Source organism: Scardinius erythrophthalmus, assembly GCF_964197995.2.
Source record: "Scardinius erythrophthalmus genome assembly, chromosome: 5".
Lineage (NCBI taxonomy): Eukaryota > Metazoa > Chordata > Actinopteri > Cypriniformes > Leuciscidae > Scardinius > Scardinius erythrophthalmus.
Genome location: NC_138225.1, coordinates 39,021,168 through 39,044,785, shown reverse-complemented (window position 1 = coordinate 39,044,785; position 23,618 = coordinate 39,021,168). Strand labels below are relative to the sequence as shown.

At 35.4% G+C, this 23,618-nt stretch overlaps 1 protein-coding gene across 1 annotated transcript in view; it reads left to right on the top strand.

Annotated features, from left to right (window-relative positions):
• Nucleotides 1-23,618, top strand: part of abr (ABR activator of RhoGEF and GTPase) — a 409,594-nt gene that overhangs the window by 127,974 nt on the left and 258,002 nt on the right. Inside the window, exon 2 of the mRNA XM_081366269.1 lies at nucleotides 16,927-17,105. Within this exon, the coding sequence (XP_081222395.1) occupies nucleotides 16,927-17,105 (179 nt within the window). The remainder of the gene's footprint in view (nucleotides 1-16,926; nucleotides 17,106-23,618) is intronic.

Genomic DNA, 23,618 nt, shown 5'->3' with positions numbered 1-23,618 from the left:
GCATGGTGCAGTGTGTGTGTGTGTGTGTTTGTGTTTGTGTGTGTGTTATGGTTTCATCTTTACAGAAAAGAACAGATGGCAAAACTGTCTGTCATAAGCCCAGCACCCCGCTTTTTTCTCTCAACCCCTACTCTCATTTTGTTCCTCTTTTCATAGGCAAGCATCACTATTATGTTTTATTTATACTGAGGTTTATGGATTTGAACAAACTTTCTTGCAATGTTGTGCTACGGACAGAGAGTTTTACTTTTTTTTTTCCAGTGAAGATAAAAACTAAACTAATGTGGTATACACATACACTTAAATCACCATGCAGAGTTTTGTTTTGCTTTTAAGTGATTGGATTTGAGATTTTTGCCTGGTGGAAAATGTAGAGATCTTGTTTTTATCTTCACTCTATTATCTTTATGTGGTCCCTCTTTTTTACATCATCCCTCTCTTTTTCTTATTATCTCCTCATTCTTTTCCTAATGATGTCCCCAATGAGACACTGTTATCCCCCTTGTGCCCTCAGTAACCCCTCACCAGATGAGACTCTCTGACATACATGCACACACTGATATTAGTCTTGCCTCTTTTTCCACTGGGCTCAAAACAAGAAATTCAGAAAGACAGAGCGAGTGAGAGAGGGTTGCCAAAGATTACATAACGTAATTCTACTGAACAGTTGCACAGAAGTGTTGAGGAAGGATCCTCTAATTTTTCTGCTCTCTTTTTTTCCCCTTCTGACTATATTTTTATCAAATTTTATATCAAAGTACTTGATTTGCATGTGTTTTTGCATACAAAATAACAGGGATAGAAGTATCAGCTGTCAGAAAAAAAAAATCACATGCTATCTGTTTTAAGTAGTATTTGATATTAGAATTGTTATGTCCCAAATTATGTATAGTATGTTGTAAAGAGGTAACCCAAAGGTATCTAAGATGATCTATAATTTTCCGTGGATATCAGAAGTGCAGATCCAGATCCAACACAAATGAATAAGTGTTAAAAAAAACTACAAACTTAGTTTACAAACGTCTTTCTCCAATGCAGTAGGAAGAATTGCAGCGTAAATTAAATTAATTGAAATGTAGAGTGTGAATATGAAGATGTTAACTCTGACAATATGATTTTCAGGCCAGTTTTCAGTGACAAGATGCACATAACTATATGCGACAGCATGTTCTGTTCAAAACGCAAATATAGTATGGCATGTCCCAAAACTTGAAGCTCATACTTGTAGTGTAAGTAGGTGAATTGTGACAAAACAAAAATCAAAACAAAACCAAAATAAAATGCAAAATAAAAATACAAAATTGAAACATATTATAATATTTAAAATACACTTAAATTAAACATTAAGTTAGACTCAAGAGGGCTTGTTCAGAAGGGAGCTCTTCATAAGGATATCATGAATTAGTTACAATCTGGCAAAAGTATGATCTCAGATCCCATCTGAATTATGATGTGGGCTTTACAGCAGTGGGACTAATCATAACTCTGCACTCAGCAAATTAGATTACAGTATTTCTTCAAACACAGCAGAGCCCTGCTGCTGAGATCCATCTATCTTGAGCTCTGTTTAACACATTAGCATAATACAAACAGCAGCAGCCCAACACTGTGTGTGAGGTCATATAATACGTTACATTTAATTTTGTTCTCTAAAACAAATTTCCTACAAAATGACTTTTAAGTTTGCCACTTTAACATGGGCGCTGTGCATGTGTGTGTCTGTTCCTCATCAATCATCATGTCCGGGTGGAGTCGACTAGGTGGGATGCACATGTGAGCCAGACACAGATCCTCTCTATCTCTCTCATCACAGTGGAGTAATGAGCCACCGCTCAACATCAGGCTCTAGTTCAGGTTCAGATGCGCCCTCAGAGGAGTCAGGAAACATTTACATTGAGATATTTAAAGCCGATGTATGGCAGTTATTATATTAAAATACTTTCTAATGTGCAGATGTCTTTCCTTTTAATCTCTTCAATACAGTGTCTTCCCCATTTTTCATCTTTAAATATAGTATTACATTCTACTCTTTTGATGAAAATTTGCTCATGTGGATATATTTGTCTCTCTCGTGCTGTCTCTTTCCCTTCCTCCAGAAGACATTTAGCAATTAGTCCTTCTGATTACATTAGCAATCATCTTCCTGTCATAATGTCTGTCTTCAGCAGATATGATGGGTGTAGAGTTCATGTGTGAGCAGGAAGGTAGTCAAAATGATTGAATTCATGACACTAGATTGGAAGATGGGACAATCTTTTGGAACATTTAATGTCAAATGAGGGTGTGTTTGTATTCTGTAATTTCTTGAAATTTAAGATCCTGCATGGGAAAATGGATTTTGGTGTTTGGTAACATTGTTTAGGAGTTTTGGTCTGCAAGATTTTTATATGTCATGATATTTATATCATAAATATTTATTGTTTAAAGGTTTCGGTTAAGTACGATTTTTTAAAAAAAGAAGTAGAAATGATTACTTTTAAACAGCAGGAAACACTAAATTGACACTTTATTGTCAGTAAAAACATTTATAATGTTACAAAAGATGCTTCTACTCCGAACCTTCTATTCATTGAAGAAAAAAAAAAAAAATCAAGGTTTCCACAAAAATATTAAGCAGCACTGTTTTCAACATTGATCATAAGATATGTTTCTTGAGCATCAAATCAAAATATTATTATGATATCTGAAGGATCATGTGTCACTGAAGACTGAAAATTCAGCTTTGCCATCACAGGAATAAATGTAATTTTAAAATATATATTAAAATATATGAACAGTTGAAAAAATGAAAAGATGTTTCACAATATTACTGTTTACTGTATTTTTGATCAAATTAATACAACTTTGCAGAGCATAAGAGACTTCTTGAGAGAGAAAAAAGTAGTGCTTCTGCTAAAATGTTTATGAATTCTGCATTTATGAGTTCAATGAGGCTTATTTTCTTGGCAGCCTGTTGGTGAAAGATTTCTAAGGGTTGATTCTATTTTAGGTGCTAGTGCTAATTCAACTCAGTTCTGGCTGGGGGCAGACTTTTGTTTGTTGGCAAGTTTTGTGTACATTGTAGCCTATTCTGCCCAAGGACTGTCCACTTAGACAGGAAGTGAATCTAAAATCAATACTACCACAGCAGACTGGGGTGCAACAAAGTGGTGTCTCGTTCAGATGATGACAGCTGTCTTTGTGAATGTTGTATAGACAATAAACAAATGATGACTATTTTGCATAGATCTTTTATCAGTAAATTATACGTACTGATGTTTTCATTGTAGGGCTGCAGCATATCGATTATTTTTGTAATCGATTAATCTAGCACTTAATCGATCGATTAATCGGATATTATTAAAAAATTTTTTTTTGTATTTTTAAACAACCAAAACAAATAATGCATAACGAAAATGATGTGGCTATAAAATGATCAAGCATTTGGATTTTATTTCTCAAAAAAAAAAAAAAAAAAAAAAAAAAACATTTAGCTCCAAAATTAAGCCTATTTATTGCAATTTTTACCCATTTAATGTGCCAGTGCCAACAATTATATAACAATACAGTTAAGTCAACTTACTGTAAAACATGTATAACAAACTTAAATTGTAAAGGCCATTTGGCCTTAGTTTTGTCTTCTTAATACAACATCACAAAAAAAGGATTGCACCTTCTGCAAATTACCCACCTGAGAACAAAAAAAAAAAATGAATATAAAATATCAAGCCAAACAGGTACACAATGTATACAATTTATAAAAAAAAAAAAAAATGAAAATAAAACAATTATAAATAAGAATCAGACTTTTTCAGATGTAATCTCAAAACAAACATCAAAATGTACTTTTGTAAACTTTTATAAACCCAGCCAATATAATCACAATGAACACATCCAAAATAAAATCTTTAACATATATGGGCGATTCCACAGTTTCGGTCCACAAGGGGTGTAATGAACAATATAGATTGAATAATACCCAGTTGTTGTAATTTTTTTATTTTTAGTTCACTATTTTGTTAAAGATAGATGTAAGAAATAATAAAGTTACTTTTATCCCACTAAGCCTTGGCATTATCGTGTAATGAGACTTTATTTTATTTCCGTCCCCAGAAATTGCGGGTGTCAGGGTAGGACATTCAGTGCATCTGGTTTTTCCTAAGTCATTTCTTTCATTTCCTTTAATAAAATCCTGAATTTTGGCGCATAACATTTATTTTGGTGTGTCTTCTACAAAATACTACTACTAAAACTGAAAGTAGAATTCCCTTAATCCACCACGATGCAATGGAAACATTTACTAACGTTCGTTACACTTTCTGTCCAAGCAGTTACGCACGTTAAACTATGATTCTAAAGGAAGCGGAGATATAATTTTTCCATGTAATTCTATCAGTAGCATAACGATAAAACCATCTTGTGTGGGTTAAATTCTCATATTCTCTGCCACATGATAAATAGTTAATAAATCGGGATAAAACAGGGGCAGAGATTTTCTGTCCAAAAATCATAACGCTCGAACATTTTATTCTGACGCTGAATTCCCATCTCCTAATGTCTCAACGGTTCTCATGTCAGAAATAAGATTGTCTAGGTCACGGTCGCTCTGCGCGGGAGGAAGAGTTAAAAGGATTTCACGGATTTCGACGACTGTGGGTAAGTTTGTGGATTCTGTCCAAAAGGTTACGAACGTTAAAATGATACGAACGTGGTAAACTTTGGTTAAGTAAACATTAAATAGGATTATTGTGGTGAGAAAGGATAAAAGAGTGTGCAAGTCGGATGATTGCGAGTGGTTTCGGACCGAGAGCGTCGTTCATCGTGAAAGTGCATGCATGAATGGTGGTTTTATACATTTTGACGGATTTTGCCCATCTTGTTCGTAAATTAGACGAAAATTTTCAGTCTGTCCAACTTCCAACGTTGTTTTCTGCGTATTTTTGACTCAATAAGCTGTTCATGAAAGTCAACATCGTCAATGACATTTTTCTTTCTTTTTTTTTTTTTTCTCTGTCCAATGTTCGTAAGAATATAGCTTAGGCTGACGAAGTTAACACGTTAATAGTGCGTTAACACAATCGGTAAGATCTTTAAATTTGATAGTATGATGACAGGTTATTTTAATGTGTTATTAACTTGTTCTGTTCTTTGCCAGTTTTCATGAAATGGTATTATTTTGTGTTACAGAGGCAATCTTGCAGGATTGTTTATTTTTTTCCGTCCACGTTACACACGTTATAACTTAACACACTTGTAGGAATTCCTTTGTCTTCTACATTTGGCAAATAAATTTGACAAATATACCTGTGGTATTAGTTAGTATTTTGCTGGCTTTCAGTTTATGAACATACCAGACTCAAAAATGCACCTTTAAGTTTATAGAACAGATAATATTAGATGGCCACCCTGCCTGCATGGAATTCCTATTACCAGTTTTGTGAACCATACACAATGCATGACTCATAACTATACCAAATTAGGAACAAAGTAAAACATGAACTGGGATTCAACCAGAATTTTATTAAACTGAATTAGATTAAGTACACTTTTTGCTTGAACTTACATTGTTTTTCCGTCCATGTTACATACGTTAAATTTGAAATAAGCTCAACTTTGATCAAAGTTTACTAGTTTACCATTGCCAAATTTATCCTGCCTTTCACACAGATGTACCCCAGGTTTTCTCAGGATGTTAACCTGAGGACAATGGCTTTCTCCATGAAGATTGATTTTTGCAGGCTGTTGTCCTTGCAGTTGGCCCCAAACTGTGGAATCGCCCATATACAACTGCAAAGCGTCTAATTTGTAAACAAAATGATTTACGCACTAAATCCAATTGCTGTGAGGTTCGGGATGTGACGTCTGTTTTGAGAGTTTAAAAATATGCAAATTGGAGTTTATGCTGGATTTAATGCGTAAATCATTTTGTTTACAAATTATACGCTTTGCAGTTGTTATATAAATGTTAAAGATTTTATTTTGGATGTGTTCATTGTGATTATATTGGCTGGGTTTATAAAAGTTTATAAAATTGAAAGGATATCTTTGCTTGGTGCATTTGGAAACAAAGCTTGTCTATTTCTAAATGTAATCGCGTGCATCGCTGATGATTATAATGTCCGTCAAGTCAAGTCAAGTCAAGTCAAGTCAAGTTTATTTATATAGCGCTTTTCACAACACAGGTTGTATCAAAGCAGCTTCACAGTAATAAATTAGAACAATACATCAATGTTTGTTTCTAGTGGAACGTCTACGTTTGGTAATGCTGATCAATAGTATCGTTGATTGATTAATTCAATTAAATATCCCCAAATATCCCCAATGGAATCAAATGCGTGTGTTAAAATGGAATCATGGAATCAAATGCGTGTGTTAAAAAAAAAAAAAAACCTAAAAAAAAACCCACACTCGCAACAGACACACCCCAAAGCGGAGACGTTACAGCGTTGCTAGCGGCACTGAGCGGAGTTTTGCCACTGTAGTGGACACACACCGTTACTCTCCATTGCACCAACTAAATTCAAAATGTATCACGCGCTATGGTGTGCTTCCTGAACATTGAACAACTGTCCGTGTGAAACAATCAGATCCCTGCGCGTATAGTGTGCGTCATAGGAATTTAACGAGGCTTGCCTCGAGGAATTTTTGTAATCGAGTTAATCGAGTAACTCGATGAATCGTTTCAGCCCTATTTCATTGTCATTTTAGTGCGCATATGTATCAGACGCTGTCTGAATGGATTGTGGGCAGTCTGTTGGTGAGCCATCTGATGCCATTGTGCCACTAAAGTTAATTCTGTCTCGGTTTGTTGACAGTAATTTCAGAACGTTATGCCTTTATCTTGCTCATATTTTCGCCACGGAAAATATTCTTTCTGCTTTTCATGAATTTGTACCAGAAGTATTGTGTTCCTGTAATTGGAATCAAATGGGTACATTTGATGGAAAGGAACAAAAAGCATATACAAGTAATAACATGACAAGTATGTTTAGTATTAAAAAGTTGTAGTTTTTAGGTTTTGATCAGGTGTCAGAAATCACTTATACTGGTGTTCCCCAAATAATATTTAAAAGTCGCGTGAAGTAATTTTCACTTGCAAAGTAAAGAGCCCTGAATTAGCAGTCAAGTTGTAATAAATGCTTTAAACTCAATTTAATAAGGAACTATTTTTAGATACCAACACACTATGACCTATTCAAATACTTATTTTGCAAATGAAGTATTTTTTCCCCATAATTAGATGTCAGGATACATAATAATAGGTTTATTTACTCTCCATACCGGCTTACAGTGGTCTGAAGTATATATGTTAGTATGACATGTACACTGTTAATTATTTGGCTGTACATTTACAGTAAATTACTGGTGCATAACTTTCACAGTGAGTCACTGTATCATTTTTACAGTAAATAATTGTGAAAAGACAGCTGTATACTGTGACTTCACAGTAAATTATGCCGCCGTATTACTGTGATTTAGCAGTAAGCTGCTGTAGAATTACTGTATTTAACTGTGAAATTACTGTGAAGTTCGTGTCTATCGTATTACTGTAATTTAGCAGTAGGCTGCTGTAGAATTACTGTATATAGTTTCTTGGGATGTTTACAGTGCTTTACTCTGCCATCTTTAAACCCTCTTGCATGCCTATAAATAGAGTTTTTTTTTTTTTTTTGAGCATTCTCATTCAACCAGTGACTGCATTGAAGAATCTCAAGTTGTCATGGCAGCCTGGGCACTCGCCATGGAAACAAGCTGTTGATTGACACTGACAGGCTAAAGGGTAGCTGGCTGTCCATCAGGAGGGATCCGTGTGCTTTTGTGTTTGTGCAGTGATCAGGGAAAGGGGAGTTTACAAATACTGTGAGGTCATTAGAAGTTTTATCCATGTCATCATGAACATCATAACTCATTACAATACATGGTGTGGAAAAGTTCTTCAAACCTCGTCTTTTTACTTTACAATAATTCAAAGGGTTAACATTTATATATCAACTAACAATGAACTTATACAGCATTTATTAATCTAGGTTGATTTTAATTTATATATTTACTTATGCATTTTAATGTCAAGTTGTACAATTGAACGTTTATTAATTAATGAATGATGAACAAACATTAATTAACAATAAACAATAAAAAAAGTTGTACATTCATTGTTTATTTATAATACCTAATACATGAACTAATGTTAATTCACCTATTTTATAAATGTTTCTGAGAAAATGACAGTGGAAGAACTTAGGGCCAGTTTTACTAATTTTTAATCATGCAGGGTGATTTACTAAGGTTTGCGCTAGTCAATTTATTGTTTTTTTTTATTTATTATTTAACGGCCCGAAAAGAAAGTCTTAAACAAGATGCTAATTTGCGCTGCTCTTGATAGATTGCCTTGGTCATTATGGAAATGATCCGGCTGTGTCTGCATTCTTTAATCTGCTCGTCGTCAGTAGATTTCACGCTAATTTGCACTGTTTAGTAAATCTGGCCCTTAATGTGTAGACTTAATTGCATTCTAATACAATACCGTTTAAAGATTTGGGGTCAGGGGAAAAAACATTCTCGAAAGAATGTCATATTTAGGAATCAGGATGCATTACATTTATGTCAAAAGTGACGGTAAAGGCACTTATATTTTAATAACATATATATTGATGCTAAGCAGGATGGCTGATGGCTGATATAAAGCTGATGTCTGCATATCATCACACTATTTGGTTTAAGGATATTAAATTACAGATGTATAACAAATTATGCAAATAAATGTACTTTTATTTCACATAATATTTACTAAAAAAACAGAAATTAATAAGTCGAAAAAATTAATTTGACTCAATCTAAAATCAACTCAATCAACAACGAAAACTAAAATAAACAGATTCTTCAGATACTTTAGATAGAAACTTTTTGATTCTGTAATCCTATTATAGTATTTTAAACGAGTTGTTAAAAAAATACAAATAAACTCTATTAATATATTGTATAGTGTGAAAAAAAAACTATATCTGAGACAAGTGTCATGCTTTATTGAAACATTAGCCTGTTTCGCTCGTAATGGAGTGATCTTGCAGTAGAGATGTTGGACAAAAACAATGACAGTCTAAAAAACTTAATGTAAGGACTGCAAAAATTATTATTTTTTGATTCAGACCAACTGGCTTAAAGGTGCATTAAGCAAGTCTCTGAGTTTTTGCAGAACTATGCCCCCTCTGGCGGCAAGCGAAACTGCAACCAGAGGTGTGCACGCTCACGGACAAAAGTTTTCTTTTTTTTATCTTACGTGGAGTTTGCGTTGGTGTTTGAAATGAACTATAAGCAGGTCTCTTACAATCCATCTTCTACAGAGAATGCCGGCGAATACACAAACCTGCCAGGCATAGCTATGTGAGCGTGCCGTGAACGCGCATGACGTCACGCCCAGTCTAAAATTCCGGCCCGAATCCCTCTTATTTATTTTACTTTACAGGATTATAGAGACAATCTCAGTGATCAGAGAAGGGCTCATTCAGCCCATCAGGCAATTGTTTAAGCATGTATGGGTTAGAAAACGGGTATTTTTAACATGAAAAGTTGCTTAATGCACCTTTAAGAGTGATTCATGCTGATTTTTGAACCTGACTCAGGTTGAAAAAGTTACTTTGACTTGTGACGAAGTTTTAGACTACACAAAAGCATTAAAACATTTCCTTGATTGTGGTAACTATGCATTTGTGCCTCTCACGACTTTAAAAGCATATTATTTTGTGAGGTCATAGGGAACATAGTGTTACAGTAAGCGGATATGTGTGTTTAATTTCATTCATATCATGAAAGGCTCATGCAGTAATCAGCGCTGATGTGGTGTGTTTTAACAGGGCTGTTCAGTGGTAAGAAAGCTTTCATACACAAAGCCTGGACCGCTGACCTTTCCAACCAGCTGTTATTATGGAAAGCAGAACAGTAAATAACTATTACAGGCTTTTTGCCATTTACCCATGAACACTTTTGTCTGTTGGAAAATGGCTTGCAATCAAATTTTACAGATACACTTTTGACCACTCAAAAAACAGGAGCTGCACTTGACTCTACATAATTTCCAAGACGTTACAGATGTTGCCTAGAAATCTGTGGATTTTTGTAGCACCTTTTACTTTTAGTGGACAGTTAAAATTTAAACACTAGCATCCACAGAATAGCAGCTACCAAGAACAGCATAACAACTACGTTTTTGCTGTGGTATTGAAATTTGCCATGTATAGTACACACTGTAAATTTGTGAATCCCCTAGTAAATTTTCATTCTGTGTGTGTACAGAGCACATTCTTGCGTGCTTGGTATGCACTATTTTGCCCAAAGTAATATTATAGCAACAAAAGACTCTTATGTTCTGTTGTGTATATGCTTGGAAGGCTGCTTCATAAAGCATGCTCTTGCAGTGTTGCCATGTCCTCTTATTATAAGCGTTTTTGGGCTTGGCTCATAAAATAAAAAATTAATGGAATAAAGAACACTATGTAAACATAAAACCATTTGTGAACATAAAACGAACCATTTGTGCCAAACGAACCATTGATTGTCGAAACGACAAACAAGCGCTACTCTATACTGCTCAAAACTCGCGTTTGAATAGTCAGTAGCAAATTCTTAAAATATGAAAACATACTTACAGCCAGGCTGTTTCTGTGAGTGAGTAGCGCCAGACTGCCTTTGCAAAGATAGAATTGCCCCACTTTTTAGAATCAGCCTTTGTGCACAGCTGGCCTTGTACTCTCCCAGGTTCTGGAAACAGTCCTCCGAAAAGTGCGCAGCACACAGTCGAATATTTTGGCTGTACTGTTCTGGAACACTGTTGTAAATAAAGCTTAACCACTGTTTTCTAATTGTGTCCTCTTTTGGAAGGCCAAACAAAGTAGTTTAGCTTTCGCAACCAAAAACACAGCGTCTCTACGACATGGCGGCACCGACGGCAACAATAATACAGCCAGAATAAAAGTTAGTTGTAGAATGCGTTCGTCACTCCCGTAAATTGACTGACCTGAGTGTGAATACAGAACGGGATTAAGGACTAAAGGGTAAATTTAGCTGCAGCGTGTATGTGAATGCGGAGATGGAGCTTTGTAGCACCCTTCTTGGGTGTGGTTAGAGTCCAAGATGTAAAAAGACAAAGATGGCTGGGCTCGTAACTGCACTGCACTGCAAAGTTGTTATTTATTTACAGTAAGGAGAAAATGAACAAATCCAGCGGTGCAAATATATATTTACAGTGAATACTATTTACAAAAACAAAACAAACAAAAATAAAAAAAATCAACAATACACAATATAAACAATAAACACAATATAATCAATAAATAGACATACATTTACAACGTACAGTGGTTTCAGTGGTTTCCGGTTTGCGCCATGAACGGGAAGCATGGTAGCAACGCTATAAAGTTGTACAACAAACAGCATTTGGGTTTGCTGCTACATTCCCGGAAACCGTACATCACATAAAACCGGTAAGACCAACAAAACAGGCAGTAATATGTAAATATATGCGTGTGTGCAATCGTGTGAGTTATGGCAGGAAGATGGATGGGTGGAGGATTGCTACTGAGGGAATGTAAGCGAGTGTAGTGTGTGTGACCAGTGCTGTTCAGCCCTCAGAGCTAGGCCCCACATCACAGTGGCCATTGGATTCGAGAATTGTTGAATTTCACTGGTATCTGAAATTTTGCTATCGAAACAACCTAATTTATTAGAATACAAAGTTACATGGGCCAAAAACAATGAAAACAAACAAAAAAAATCATGGTGAAAAACAAATGTACTGCCTATTTTGCTGTCAGTAACTATGAACCACTCTTCATATGCACCTTGGCCTCTTGTTTACCTTGAGTTGTATTTCCATGAATTTAAATAAAACGTTTTCAAAGGTTCCTACTTGTTACATCCCCCATGTGCGTGTGTGTGCATGTGTTGTTCCTCTGATAAGATGAGGTCTGGTTGGTAGTTGGTACTGTGTTCAGTGTACCATGTAAGGTTTAGAATAAGATCCGCATGGCTTTCTTCTTCGAGGCTGTATGTGTCTTGCGATCAATCATTTCACCCCACGGTAAGACGGATAAAGTGTGTATGTTACTGTGTGTGTGTGTTTAGTACTGTGTTTTTTACATGTCTGAATATGGGCAATTGCATCCATTTGACTCCATTAAATAAGAGTATTTACATTTATAGATTCAATATCCCTTGTTGTTTAGATTAAATGCTTTAACGGTTTGCCCCCACACTATGTGGGATCTTTGTAAATCTCTTTAAAACATCCCTCATACCATCAAATTTATTTTGGATTCTTCTTCCCCATGGATCTGTACCAGTTGGTAAAATCCCATAATGTAGTCAGTATATGTATAAGGAGCCACATGCGACTGCAGTATCTCTCTGCCAAAGCCGCACTTCAGGTTTTCCAATGTACCAATTGATTCTTCTAAGCACATTAACCAGGCGTCAAGGCCAAACAGGACAGTGTGCTGTGTTTTCTGCTTCATGAGTGTAATAATGAGTTTTTGAAAGACGGAAGTGTAGATTAAACCTTGATTTGGTGTTTAGTTATATCTAGTAGTATTTGTGCTTTTTTCTTTTGGGAACTATAATATCAAAGGGATTTTGAGACACACCACAAGTAGTATTTGTCTATTTAGAGTATTTTTTTGTTGTTGTTTATGCTTTAATTTATTTATTTCTTATTTTATTTTTAGAATTTTGTATATATTCTTTTGGATATGTATTTTTTTAAATGTGCATTTAGATTTTTTTTTTTTAAATGTCATTGTTTTTAGAATTTATTTGTTTTTATTTATTTAGATTTATTATTTAATTAGATTGAATTATTGTGACAATTTCATGACAATTGACTCAATGTATTATTTAGACAGTTTACTTCTGAGATTTTTTTTTTCATTATTATCAATGTTCTCATTACATTTTCCTTTTTGTTTTAACTCATTTTATTTTTTACTGTATTTCAGTTAATAAAAGCTATTGTAACCTAGGTTAAATAAATGAGATCAAGTGTAATTTATTCACAATTTATTAACATCTAATTTCCTTAATAAAGGTTTAAAAGTGATGTGTAAAAGCGATTTAGGTAAAAATGTTGAAGTTTTAAATTATTATTAGTTGATTTGTGATTGACCAATGAGAATGCTCCGTCATCACGCGCTGTGTATGTGGACGCGCGCGCGCCTGTGTAACGAAAAAAGAGAGAACTGAACGTAGAGGAGAGAAGACGTGAGCTGATCTCCGTGATTGAAGATAACATTATATAGTTAAGAGAAAAGTAGAAACACCCTTTAATTTGATTCATTTCATATCGTGAAGTGTATGGAGAAGCTGAGTGAATGTTATTGAGTCACATTTTACTCCGTGAACCGCGTGGGTGTTCCTCGTTCACTGACGCCATTGCTGGCCGTGCGTGCCTGTGAGACGCGCCTGGGTGAAAGCAAAAGACGATTAATATAGAGTTCACCGGCGCCATTATTGGTCACATGCGCCTGTGTGAGAAAGATCAAATGCGATTGTTCTAGAGGCCAGGTTTTTTCTTCTTCCCTGTATTTCTATTATTTTTTACCTTGGTTCAACGGATTGTGATCTTCTGCGACATCCCTTGAAATTTCACGTTTGATGGCGAGCCACCCGAATCTGCTACAGATAAAGGACGATTCATAAAGAAGAGGACAATATCCTATCTTTCATTCTCCAGTCTTGCTTGTTAAGCAAGACAATTACTATTTAGAGACTATTAAAGGAGAACTCCGGTCAATTTTAACATTGAGTTAATTTTTTTTGTACATTTGGAGTGCTGTCAATACAGAGAACAACGACAAAAATCGGTGTTGCCTACACCGAGTTATTCTATTTTTAAAATTTGCACCCTGTTGACTTCAATGGGGCAAGTACTAAACCTGTTTTTAGCCTCTTAACATCCTTGATGTGTCATTACAAGTGCACAGAAAATGTGAGTGATTCCTTCTGAGTGAACACGAGTGAATCTGACTGCAGTAGATGTGAAAGATATGTATAAAAAATATGTTATTTAAGCCAGCGCAAATACCTGTTTACATCCTGTTTTTCGGTTGAAGTCCATAGTCGATTGCCGAGTTCACGCGCGTGATCATTGCCCCATTGAAGTCAACAGGGTGCAAATTTTAAAAATAGAATAACTCGGTGTAGGCAACACCGATTTTTGTCGTTGTTCTCTGTATTGACAGCACTCCAAATTTACAAAAAAATGAGCTCAATGTTAAAATTGACCGGAGTTCTCCTTTAAGTTCCCTGTCGATTTTGACTGACAAATACAGGGACTGATAGGAAACTGACCCGTGTTTTTTTTTGAAGAGCACTGAACACTCTTTATGGTGTATGGTTACCCATAACCAAATTTGATTATTGAGATCCTTGCTTGATTAAACCATTGATAATTGTGACGTGTTGAGAAAAAAAAAGTGTTTTTAGAGAAAGAAAGAAACCACTCCATTATTTGCATTTTATTTTATTTCTTTTTGTCATTTCAATCACCTGTCTGTGTATGTTTTTGGGGTAAAAGAAGAGTGCACTCAAGGGGAGATTTTCATGCTGAACTTTGTGTATTATTGTCTTATATTGTAACTACCTTTCCCCCAATTCTGTTTATTATTTTCACTGTAAATCAAATTACATACCAGTTCGTATCTAATTTGTGTTGTCTGTTGTTTCTCACCACAACCCGCTACCTCCTTTACGAATTTTAAAATCTTCTGCTAAATCTATTTGCATCAACAGCTATTCATTTAATTAATTAACTGTTAAATTTTTAGACACCTGTTACACTATAATATTTTTTGTTTGTGCATAAAGTAAAGGTACAGTATATCACAGCAAATGCTGCCATTTATTTATACTAATGAGAACAACAGGGGAAAACTCTGCTTAATTGTCGTGAAAATAATGTCACAATGTAGAAAATGTTAGTGGTCCTAAAATAGACTTTATTTGCTTTAAGTAAGATATTTTTTTTACTCCTGAGACATATTTTTGACATTTCATTGTTACTTCGAGTTATTGAAAAACAGATAGTCACTTTGATGTGACACACAATGTGTGTGTTTTCAAGTGAAAGGAACATGCCATTGTGACCGAGTTGTTAGAATTGGTCTGTTCCTCATTTGGTTATGATTGGTTATCACAACAACAACCTTAGGGAATGCCATGGTGACAGGCTGGCCCCACCCCTTGGGGTTGAGTTGTCAAGCAGGTCTTTTGTTTATGTGTCTGGCCATGTGGGAGTTTGTGCAATTTTCCATTTTAATGAAGACAAGTCTCCTGTGAATACTACTGAACTCATAAACACTTTAACAGGAGATTTTTTGGTCCTCTATGTGAGCCCCTTTGTATTTTTTAAGGTCAGTTTAAGAGGGAATATTCTGGGCTAATATCAATGTAATTTCTTTGAATACTAGTATGTGTATTCAAAAACTAGATAAACAAACTTTCAAGACAAACTTTAATGTTAGCTTAAAATAACCTGGTCAGAAAGTTGTAAGTAGTTTTAAAAGCTTTGCAACCAGATAGATAGATAGATAGATAGATAGATAGATACACATGTTCCTAGAATGTTTTAGTGTTTTGTTAGGTGTTACTAGCGTTTTAAGCATGAAGCTATAGCATATTTTAATACATTGTTAGCAAGTTTTAACATACAGTAATACAGTATTACAAGGTGTCGTTAGCATGTTTTAGCATGTGGTATGATTTGTCACTATCACTTATGTCACCCCACGTTGCAAACTTGCAATACAAATAAATTATTTCTAGTTTTTTTATTTTGTTGCTTCAAAACACTTTAAGTTTGAAAGATCCTTACCAATGGAAGGTTAGCAGGGTTTAAATGCATTATTGTAAACAGTGTGATAATAGCATATTTTAAATGTCTTTGAAATGTATTTCCCATTTAATTTGGAATACATCAACCTGGTTCGGTTAATTCTGTTTTGTGTAAAAATTTTGTTAAACGATTATTTAATTGCGTAAACCAAGTAATCAAAAAAGGTGTGCATTAATTAGCCGTTCAAATTGTTTCTCTGTTTGTTTCTGCTTTGGCTCTTTGATATTGGCAGAGTTTTAATCAATCACTTTTCCACCCACCACAGTAGCCTGCGTAATGGTGCAATACAGCATCTCAAAAATGCCCACTCATTTCCCACTATCCCTTTCCATCTTGTCCTACAGAGCCTGTCAATTATTCTCAGAAAACACCCTCCATGTTTGGCACAGGCAACTAATTGCCCCATTTTTTTTTTTTATTGATTTTCCCAATAATGTAAACAGTGGCACTTTTAACATCGGTGATGTTCGTTTGAGCAGCCCAACATGGCAACATTAACCAGTGGTGTGAGTTTAAGGTGGGACTACCTGTTTTCCGACGATGGAAACCCTATTGTCAAACAATCATTTTTATTTTTGCAGTTCTGGTGCCACTAGTGAAGCAGATATCTTGTTTGACCTTTTAAAGTTGGCATGAAATTAATTTTCTAAATGCATGTTATAGATCTTTTTGTAAACAATTCATCCGTGCTTTTATTTAAAAAATAAATAAATAAATGTTTTGCCCTTGTAATGTTTAGTAAAAAATGTCATAATTAACCTTCTAGTGAAACGATAGTCTTCTCTGGTGACTTATGGAGGATGTCTCCAATCATTTAACCCTTGCAAACTCACATTCATCTTGCCTCCACTTTTGAGTACAAATTCCATGTCAAAATCCAATCAACAACTGATGCATAGAACCAAGTCCCCACCCTACATTTTCTCTTTTTCAATAATCTGTTTCACTCAGAATTACGTCACAATATGGAAGAAATGATCTGTCGCTACTTCCATTTCATCGTGACTCTACCCATATTAAGTTGTTTTTGTTTCTCTACTTTACACCTCTTCTGTTTTTCCCCACAGACTTCAACTACAACACTGATGGCTATGAGGGAGAAACTGCAGAGGACAGTAAGTCTCAGGATGGCTCAGAGACCATGCCCTTTATAGACGAGTCTCCCACCATGTCACCTCATCTCTGTGCACGGGGACAGGACGGAGAGGCCGTCTCACCCACACCACCTGAAGGGCTACTGCCTGGGGTATGACCGTATGTTTGACTGTGTGTGTGTGTGTGTGTGTGTGTGTGTGTGTGTGTGTGTTGTGTTTAGGATTAGAAGAAACAGCCGTTAAACAGTTGGTTAAAAGGATGCCGCTAACATGCTGCCAAAAACCTTCAGCGTCTTAAGCAGATTTTTTGTAATTACCAGCTTACTGGTGTTATTGTAAACAAACTTAATGCCAATTTGTGAAATCTATGTTATTTCTATTCATATATTGGATTAACGACATTAGGTGTCGTGTAAATCTGTCTGTTCAACACACTTTCAAGGCAATTCTGAACTTTTCATATTTTGGCTGATTGTGCGATCTCATTCATACATTTCCATATGATCTGCTTACACCCCCGTTTTCTTGCGAAATTCGTACAAAATCCTTATGAAATATGGAGCTTTGTATGTTTTCGTGTTCAGCTGTAATGACTGTAGTTTCCATTGATGCTCTTAAGTGATAGTTCATCCAAAAATGTACTCTACCTTTCAAAAGGTCTATACGTTTTTTTTTTAAATCTTTTTGATGGAAGACTCCGATGGCATCCAAGGCTGTGCTTATTTGAACAAAAATATAGGAAATAATATTGTATCGCAATAATATCGCAGTGCAATGTCTGAGGCACACACACATTATTTGCTCACAGTGATCATTGAAAGCAGTGCATTAATATAGAACAGTGTTTAAACTGACCAGCCTTTGTTGTAAATGTCAGCTCACAATCAGCCTGCATCACTCTCTTCATTGCTTTCACTCATTGCTAGCTTATTGACATGACAAATAATGGTGTGGTTGTTTTGCCAAATCACTTTCATAGCTTCAGGCAATGAAATAAATGCTTTGTTGAATCCATTCTCACCTGGTGTATCTCAGCATAGCATACTGATTATAATGCAGTGCCTTAATGCCTAAAACAATAAGAAGCCATGGTTAATGGAACATATCCATTAAAAAAAAAAAAGAAAAAAAAACTCTGAATGAAACTGAATTATCATTACTATGAAGTCTGCTAAAGCTAATGCTAATTTTTCAATTATAAAATTCCAAATAAAACATGCTAAAAACAATACTATTTTAAATATTTTATTAATTCGCCTGCATGTGTAACATAAGAGAACCGTGGAAATGTGAATGTTTTATTTAATCATTGAAATATTCATTTAAAATCTCAGGGGGTACTTCATGTAAATATTTTACATCAAAGGTGTTTGCCTGACGGAAAAAGAAGTTTAGATAATAAAGATAAAAAAATACCAAACCGACTGTCATTTATTTTACACAATAATAGCACAAACACTATTTCTAATCCAAGGGTTAAATATTCAAATATATTCCAATCAGATGGACATGGAGTGGCTATTTCTATAGACTAAATTAATCATTCTGTAATGATGAATGTGCTTGGCCATTTATAATGTGCAGTTCAAAGATTAAATTGACATTGAGGTGTATGTGTTTGTCACACATATTTATGCCCATTTTGAACATGCATGACTATTACCATTGTGTGACAGATAATTAGTGTTAAAGTGTTGAAATTGATAGTCACTTGTGTGACCAGGCTCAAACTTTTACAACAGCATCTCCATCTAGTGGTAGAGCAGATTAAGTGCTTACAGTGTTTTTTGCCTTTATAGTTCTGCTCCATTTCTGAACAAATATAGGCTGTGGAACCTGATATAGGAATATCACATATTTGAAAGTTTATTGTACATTGCAATGAAACAAATGTATTGCATGATGAAAACCAGATTATGAAATAAAATATATAATAAATAATACATAAATTAAATTATTTTGATATTAATCAAATAAAGTATAAACATACTATTTTATATGTTTGACAGTTTAAAAAAAATCCAGCAAACAAGCAAAATAATAAATAAATAAAAATATCTCATCCCTATAGCCTTAAATTTACTCTAGCATGCCTCAGTAACTATCTATACATGATATAGAAAACAAAGCAGTCACCTGCATCTGTGAGCTTGACTGCAGGAGAAGTCAAGCGTGGAGAAGGACATAGGCAAATGGCTTATTAGAAATGTGCTGTGTTTTCTCTGCCTCCTTTCTCGCTTTCATTAGAGCCTCTCGGATGGTCTGATCATGTGGGCAGTGTTGTGAGGAGCTCTGAGAGCCTTATATAACCACTGCACAGAGACATCATCAGAGGCCTGTTTCTACAGACTCGCCTCACAACATGAAATGAATGATAGATGAACTAGTGTACCATTCATTTATATCAGTTCCCATTGATGGTAATGTTGTGTCAACCAGTGTATACAGGTTCTGTGAGAAAAAGAGAAGCCAAAGTATTATGCCATTATTTGCCATCTTGCTTGGTTCTAGTTCCTCTTTTTAGCTCTAGATAAATCATCAGGGATTCCCCACTGACTTTTGTTCAGGGATTACCATGAATTTTTCAAATGTAATTCCATGATGATGATGATTCTAATGCTCATGCAACGTTAACTAAGTTTGTCAGGAAGGTTGATAAATAGTTTGACATGTTGATGAGTGTGATGTGTGCTTGGGTGTGATCAGTCAAAAATATGGGTGGACAAATTTCAGTCAACCAGACTTTGACCTCACTCTGCTCACACACTGCAAAATGTGTGTGTGCACTGCAAGCAGTCACTTCTAAAAGAGTATCGCCCAATAAGAGTTACATTTACATTTAGTCATTTAGCAGACGCCTGTCGCCTTCGTCCAAAGCGACTTACAAATGAGGACTTAATTAACCGAGTCATCGTGAAGAGGCAAAAACAATGCAAGCAGTGCTCAAAATACAAAGTTCAGGCATTGCTCAGAGTAGCATAAACCAGACAATGGAGGATTAAAGGAAAGGATATTTTTTTTTATATTATTATTATTATTTTTTTTTTATGAGGTTAAGTGTTCACGGAAGAGATGAGTTTTCAGTTGTCTTTTGAATGTAACTTGTCAGGGATTCTGCATTCCGGATGAGGGTGGGGAGATCATTCCACCAGCATGGAAGCGTGAATGAGAATGCTCTGGAGAGTGATTTTGTGGCTCTCTGTGATAGTACCACGAGACATCGCTCGTTGACCGATCATAGGCTTCTGGTAGGGATGTAGACTCGTAGGAGCGAGTGAAAGTAGGAGGGAGATGAGCCTGTGGTAGATCTGTAAGCAAGCGTCAATGCCTTGAACTTGATGCGAGCAGCGAGTGGTAGCCAGTGCAGAGAGATGAACAGGGGAGTGACGTGGGCCCTTTTGGGCTCGTTGAAGATGAGACGAGCTGCAGCATTCTGAATCATTTGTAGAGGTTTAGTTGCACATGATGGAAGTCCAGCCAGAAGAGCATTGCAGTAATCAAGCCTAGAAAGGACCAGGGCCTGGACGAAAAGTTGTGTTGCATGCTCAGTTAGGAAAGGCCTGATCTTCCTCATGTTGTGCAGTGCAAACCTGCATGATCGAGCTTGTCTTTGTAATTTGGTCTTTGAAGGACCAAGGCTGGTCATCAAATATTACTCCAAGATTTCTGACTAACTTTGATGGGGTGATAGATGATGAATCTAGCTGGATAGTGAAGTCGTGCTGTAGAGATGGATTGGCAGGGAGGCAGAGAAGCTCAGTCTTTGCCAGGTTGAGCTGCAGGTGATTTTCCTTAATCCATACCGAGATGTCAGCCAGACAGCTTGTGATACGTGCAGCTACTGTGGGATCATCTGGTTGAAATGAGAGGAAGAGCTGTGTGTCATCAGCATATCAATGGTAAGATAAACCATGTGCCTGTATGATGTGTCCCAGTGATGTGGTGTTAATGGAGAAGAGGAGGGGTTCAAGAACTGAACCCTGAGGAACCCCTGTGGTCAGTTGATTGCTTTAGATACCTCATCTCTCCATGTGACCCTGAAGGACCTATCTGTGAGATAGGACTCAAACCAGTTGAGTGGAATACCTGTGATGCCCAGTGATGAGAGGGTGGACAGAAGGATCTGATGATTCGCAGTGTCGAAGGCAGCAGACACATCCAGGAGAAATAAGAACTGATGATTTGGAAGCAGCTTTTGCGATCCGTAGGGCTTCTGTGACCGACAGTAATGCAGTCTCAGTTGAATGCCCTTTCTTGAGGCCAGATTGGTTGACATCTAGCTGGTTGTTCAGATACAGGAAGGATGATACAAAATAAAAGTTTTAACTTGATTAAATGAACAAATCTATAATTCCATCTCCCCTGAAATATCACGTTAATGATGGAAACGTGAATTGAGTGCATTTCATTGATGCATTGAGTTTTATTGCTGGGAGTACAGGAGAGCTTTATATCCATTACAGGAGGAGTTGTGGACATTTTCTGATCTAGGAAACCCCCTAAAATAAAAATGGCAAAATTGTCTTGGTACCTTACTTTAATAACTTTTATTAATAACTTTAACAACCATTATTAACTACCTTTGGCCATATCCTAGATTCATTGTGCCGCTGTATTGTTCGATAGAGAGACACTACATAGAGAGAGATATAGATAAATAGACAGATAGATAGATAGATAGATAAGAGAGTCTCTATAGCAAAAACATTAACAAAAAATTATATTCTTAAAAAAAATATGGTTCTGTTCATAAGTTTACATACCCCTTGCCGAATCTGAAAGAAAACAATTGTTTAGTACTGCCCTGATCGAGATAAGATATTTACACAGAGTACCATTTGTTACAAAAGATTCTGTTTCAAATAAATGCTGTTTCTTTGAAGTTTCTATTCATCAAAGAATCCTGGAAAAAAAGCATCATGGTTTCCACAAACATATTATAAGCAGCTCACCTACTTTTAACATTGATGATAATAACAGATGTTTCTTGAGCACCAAACCAGCATATTAACATGATTTCTAAAGGATCATGTGACGACAAAGTCTGGAGTAATGGCTGCTTGAAATTTTATTTTTAATGTTTTTGAAAGAAGTCTCTTATGCTCATCAAGCCTGCAGTAAAAAAAAAACAAAAACGTAATATTATGAAATATTATTACAATTTAAAATAATGGTTCTCTTTTTAAATATATTTTAAAATGTAATTTATTTTTGTGATGCAAAGCTGAATTTTCATCAGCAAGTACTCCAGTCTTTGGTGTCTTATGATCCTTCAGAAATCATTCTAATACTAGTGCAAAATGCCCGTGCAAAATCAGTTTTTGTGTGTGTTTTTAGTAATTGTTGGTTTGGTGTGATTGAATGCTCATTGTTACAATTACAAAGCAAAAGTTCAGTGACATTTTTATTTGTGCATGGTAGAAAGCACACAGTGAACTCTGAGAAAACGCTATGCTTGAGCAAACTTATGCTTTGTGAAAAGGCAACTACAAATGATGCCCGTGTAAGAGACTGTGAACGCATTGAATAGGATATGTTTAGTTAGTGAATAGCATAGGCTACTATTACACAGTAGCGATAACGTTAAGCGCACCAGAATGGAATATAATATTCAGAAGTAAACAACATAGCTAACATATAGATTCAGTTTACATCCACAAATGAATAAGCATGTCGATTCAGGGAGCAGTGCAAAGTGCCCGTGCAAAATCAGTTTTTGTGTGTGTTTTTTAGTAATTGTTGGTTTCTTGGTAAAGAAAACACATTTTTACTCAAATTAATCAAAATGGATTTATCAAGTTCTGGAACCAAACTATAATATTCAGAAGTAAACAGTGTAGCTGACAGAGTGTTTATGTCAGAATGTTTATTTTTAAACCACAACCTTCTTGGGGCTTCTTTGACCGATACAACCATCTAATGTCAGAATGTTTATTTTTAATCCACAACCTTTTAAAAATGATATATTTAACGATATCTTTAGCATTTCTCATCCAAACAACGTCAAATTTGGCACTGCACTTACTCGTGCCCGTAGCGAGACACCTGTCGAGTTTGAAATCCATCGGACTAACGGTTCGAGAGATATGCGGTTAACAGACATACAGACAGACATACAGACAGACACACAGACAGACAGACGTTCCTGTAATTTATAGATAGATGATGATTTGATACTCAGTTATTATCAATGATGGAAACAGTTGTGCTGTTTAATATATTTTTTTGGAATACTTTTTTCAGGATTCATTGATGAGTAAAACGTTTAACAGCATTTATTCATAAAAACAGCATTTATTCAAAATAAAAACATTTCTAACAATATAAATCGTTACCATCACCTTTTATCAATTTACTAATTTCTTAGTACTAATTTCTTAAAAAAAAAAGTTATTGTTCCCAAACTTTTTTCTTTTTTCAAATATTTTTTTCTTTTCTTTTGAACAAATTTAGGTTTAACAAACAAGAACAGAAAAACAGAGAACAAAGCTCAGCACAATATAGATCTGGACAGTATACATCTGGACAATATACAGGACATATGACACGATACAAATAAAAATGATTAATCTATAGCGACGCCATTCAATATAGATGCAACAGTAGAGTTGGTAAAACGAAGATAGGGAGTCCAAATATTTAAGAAACATCCTTTTGTGGAATGA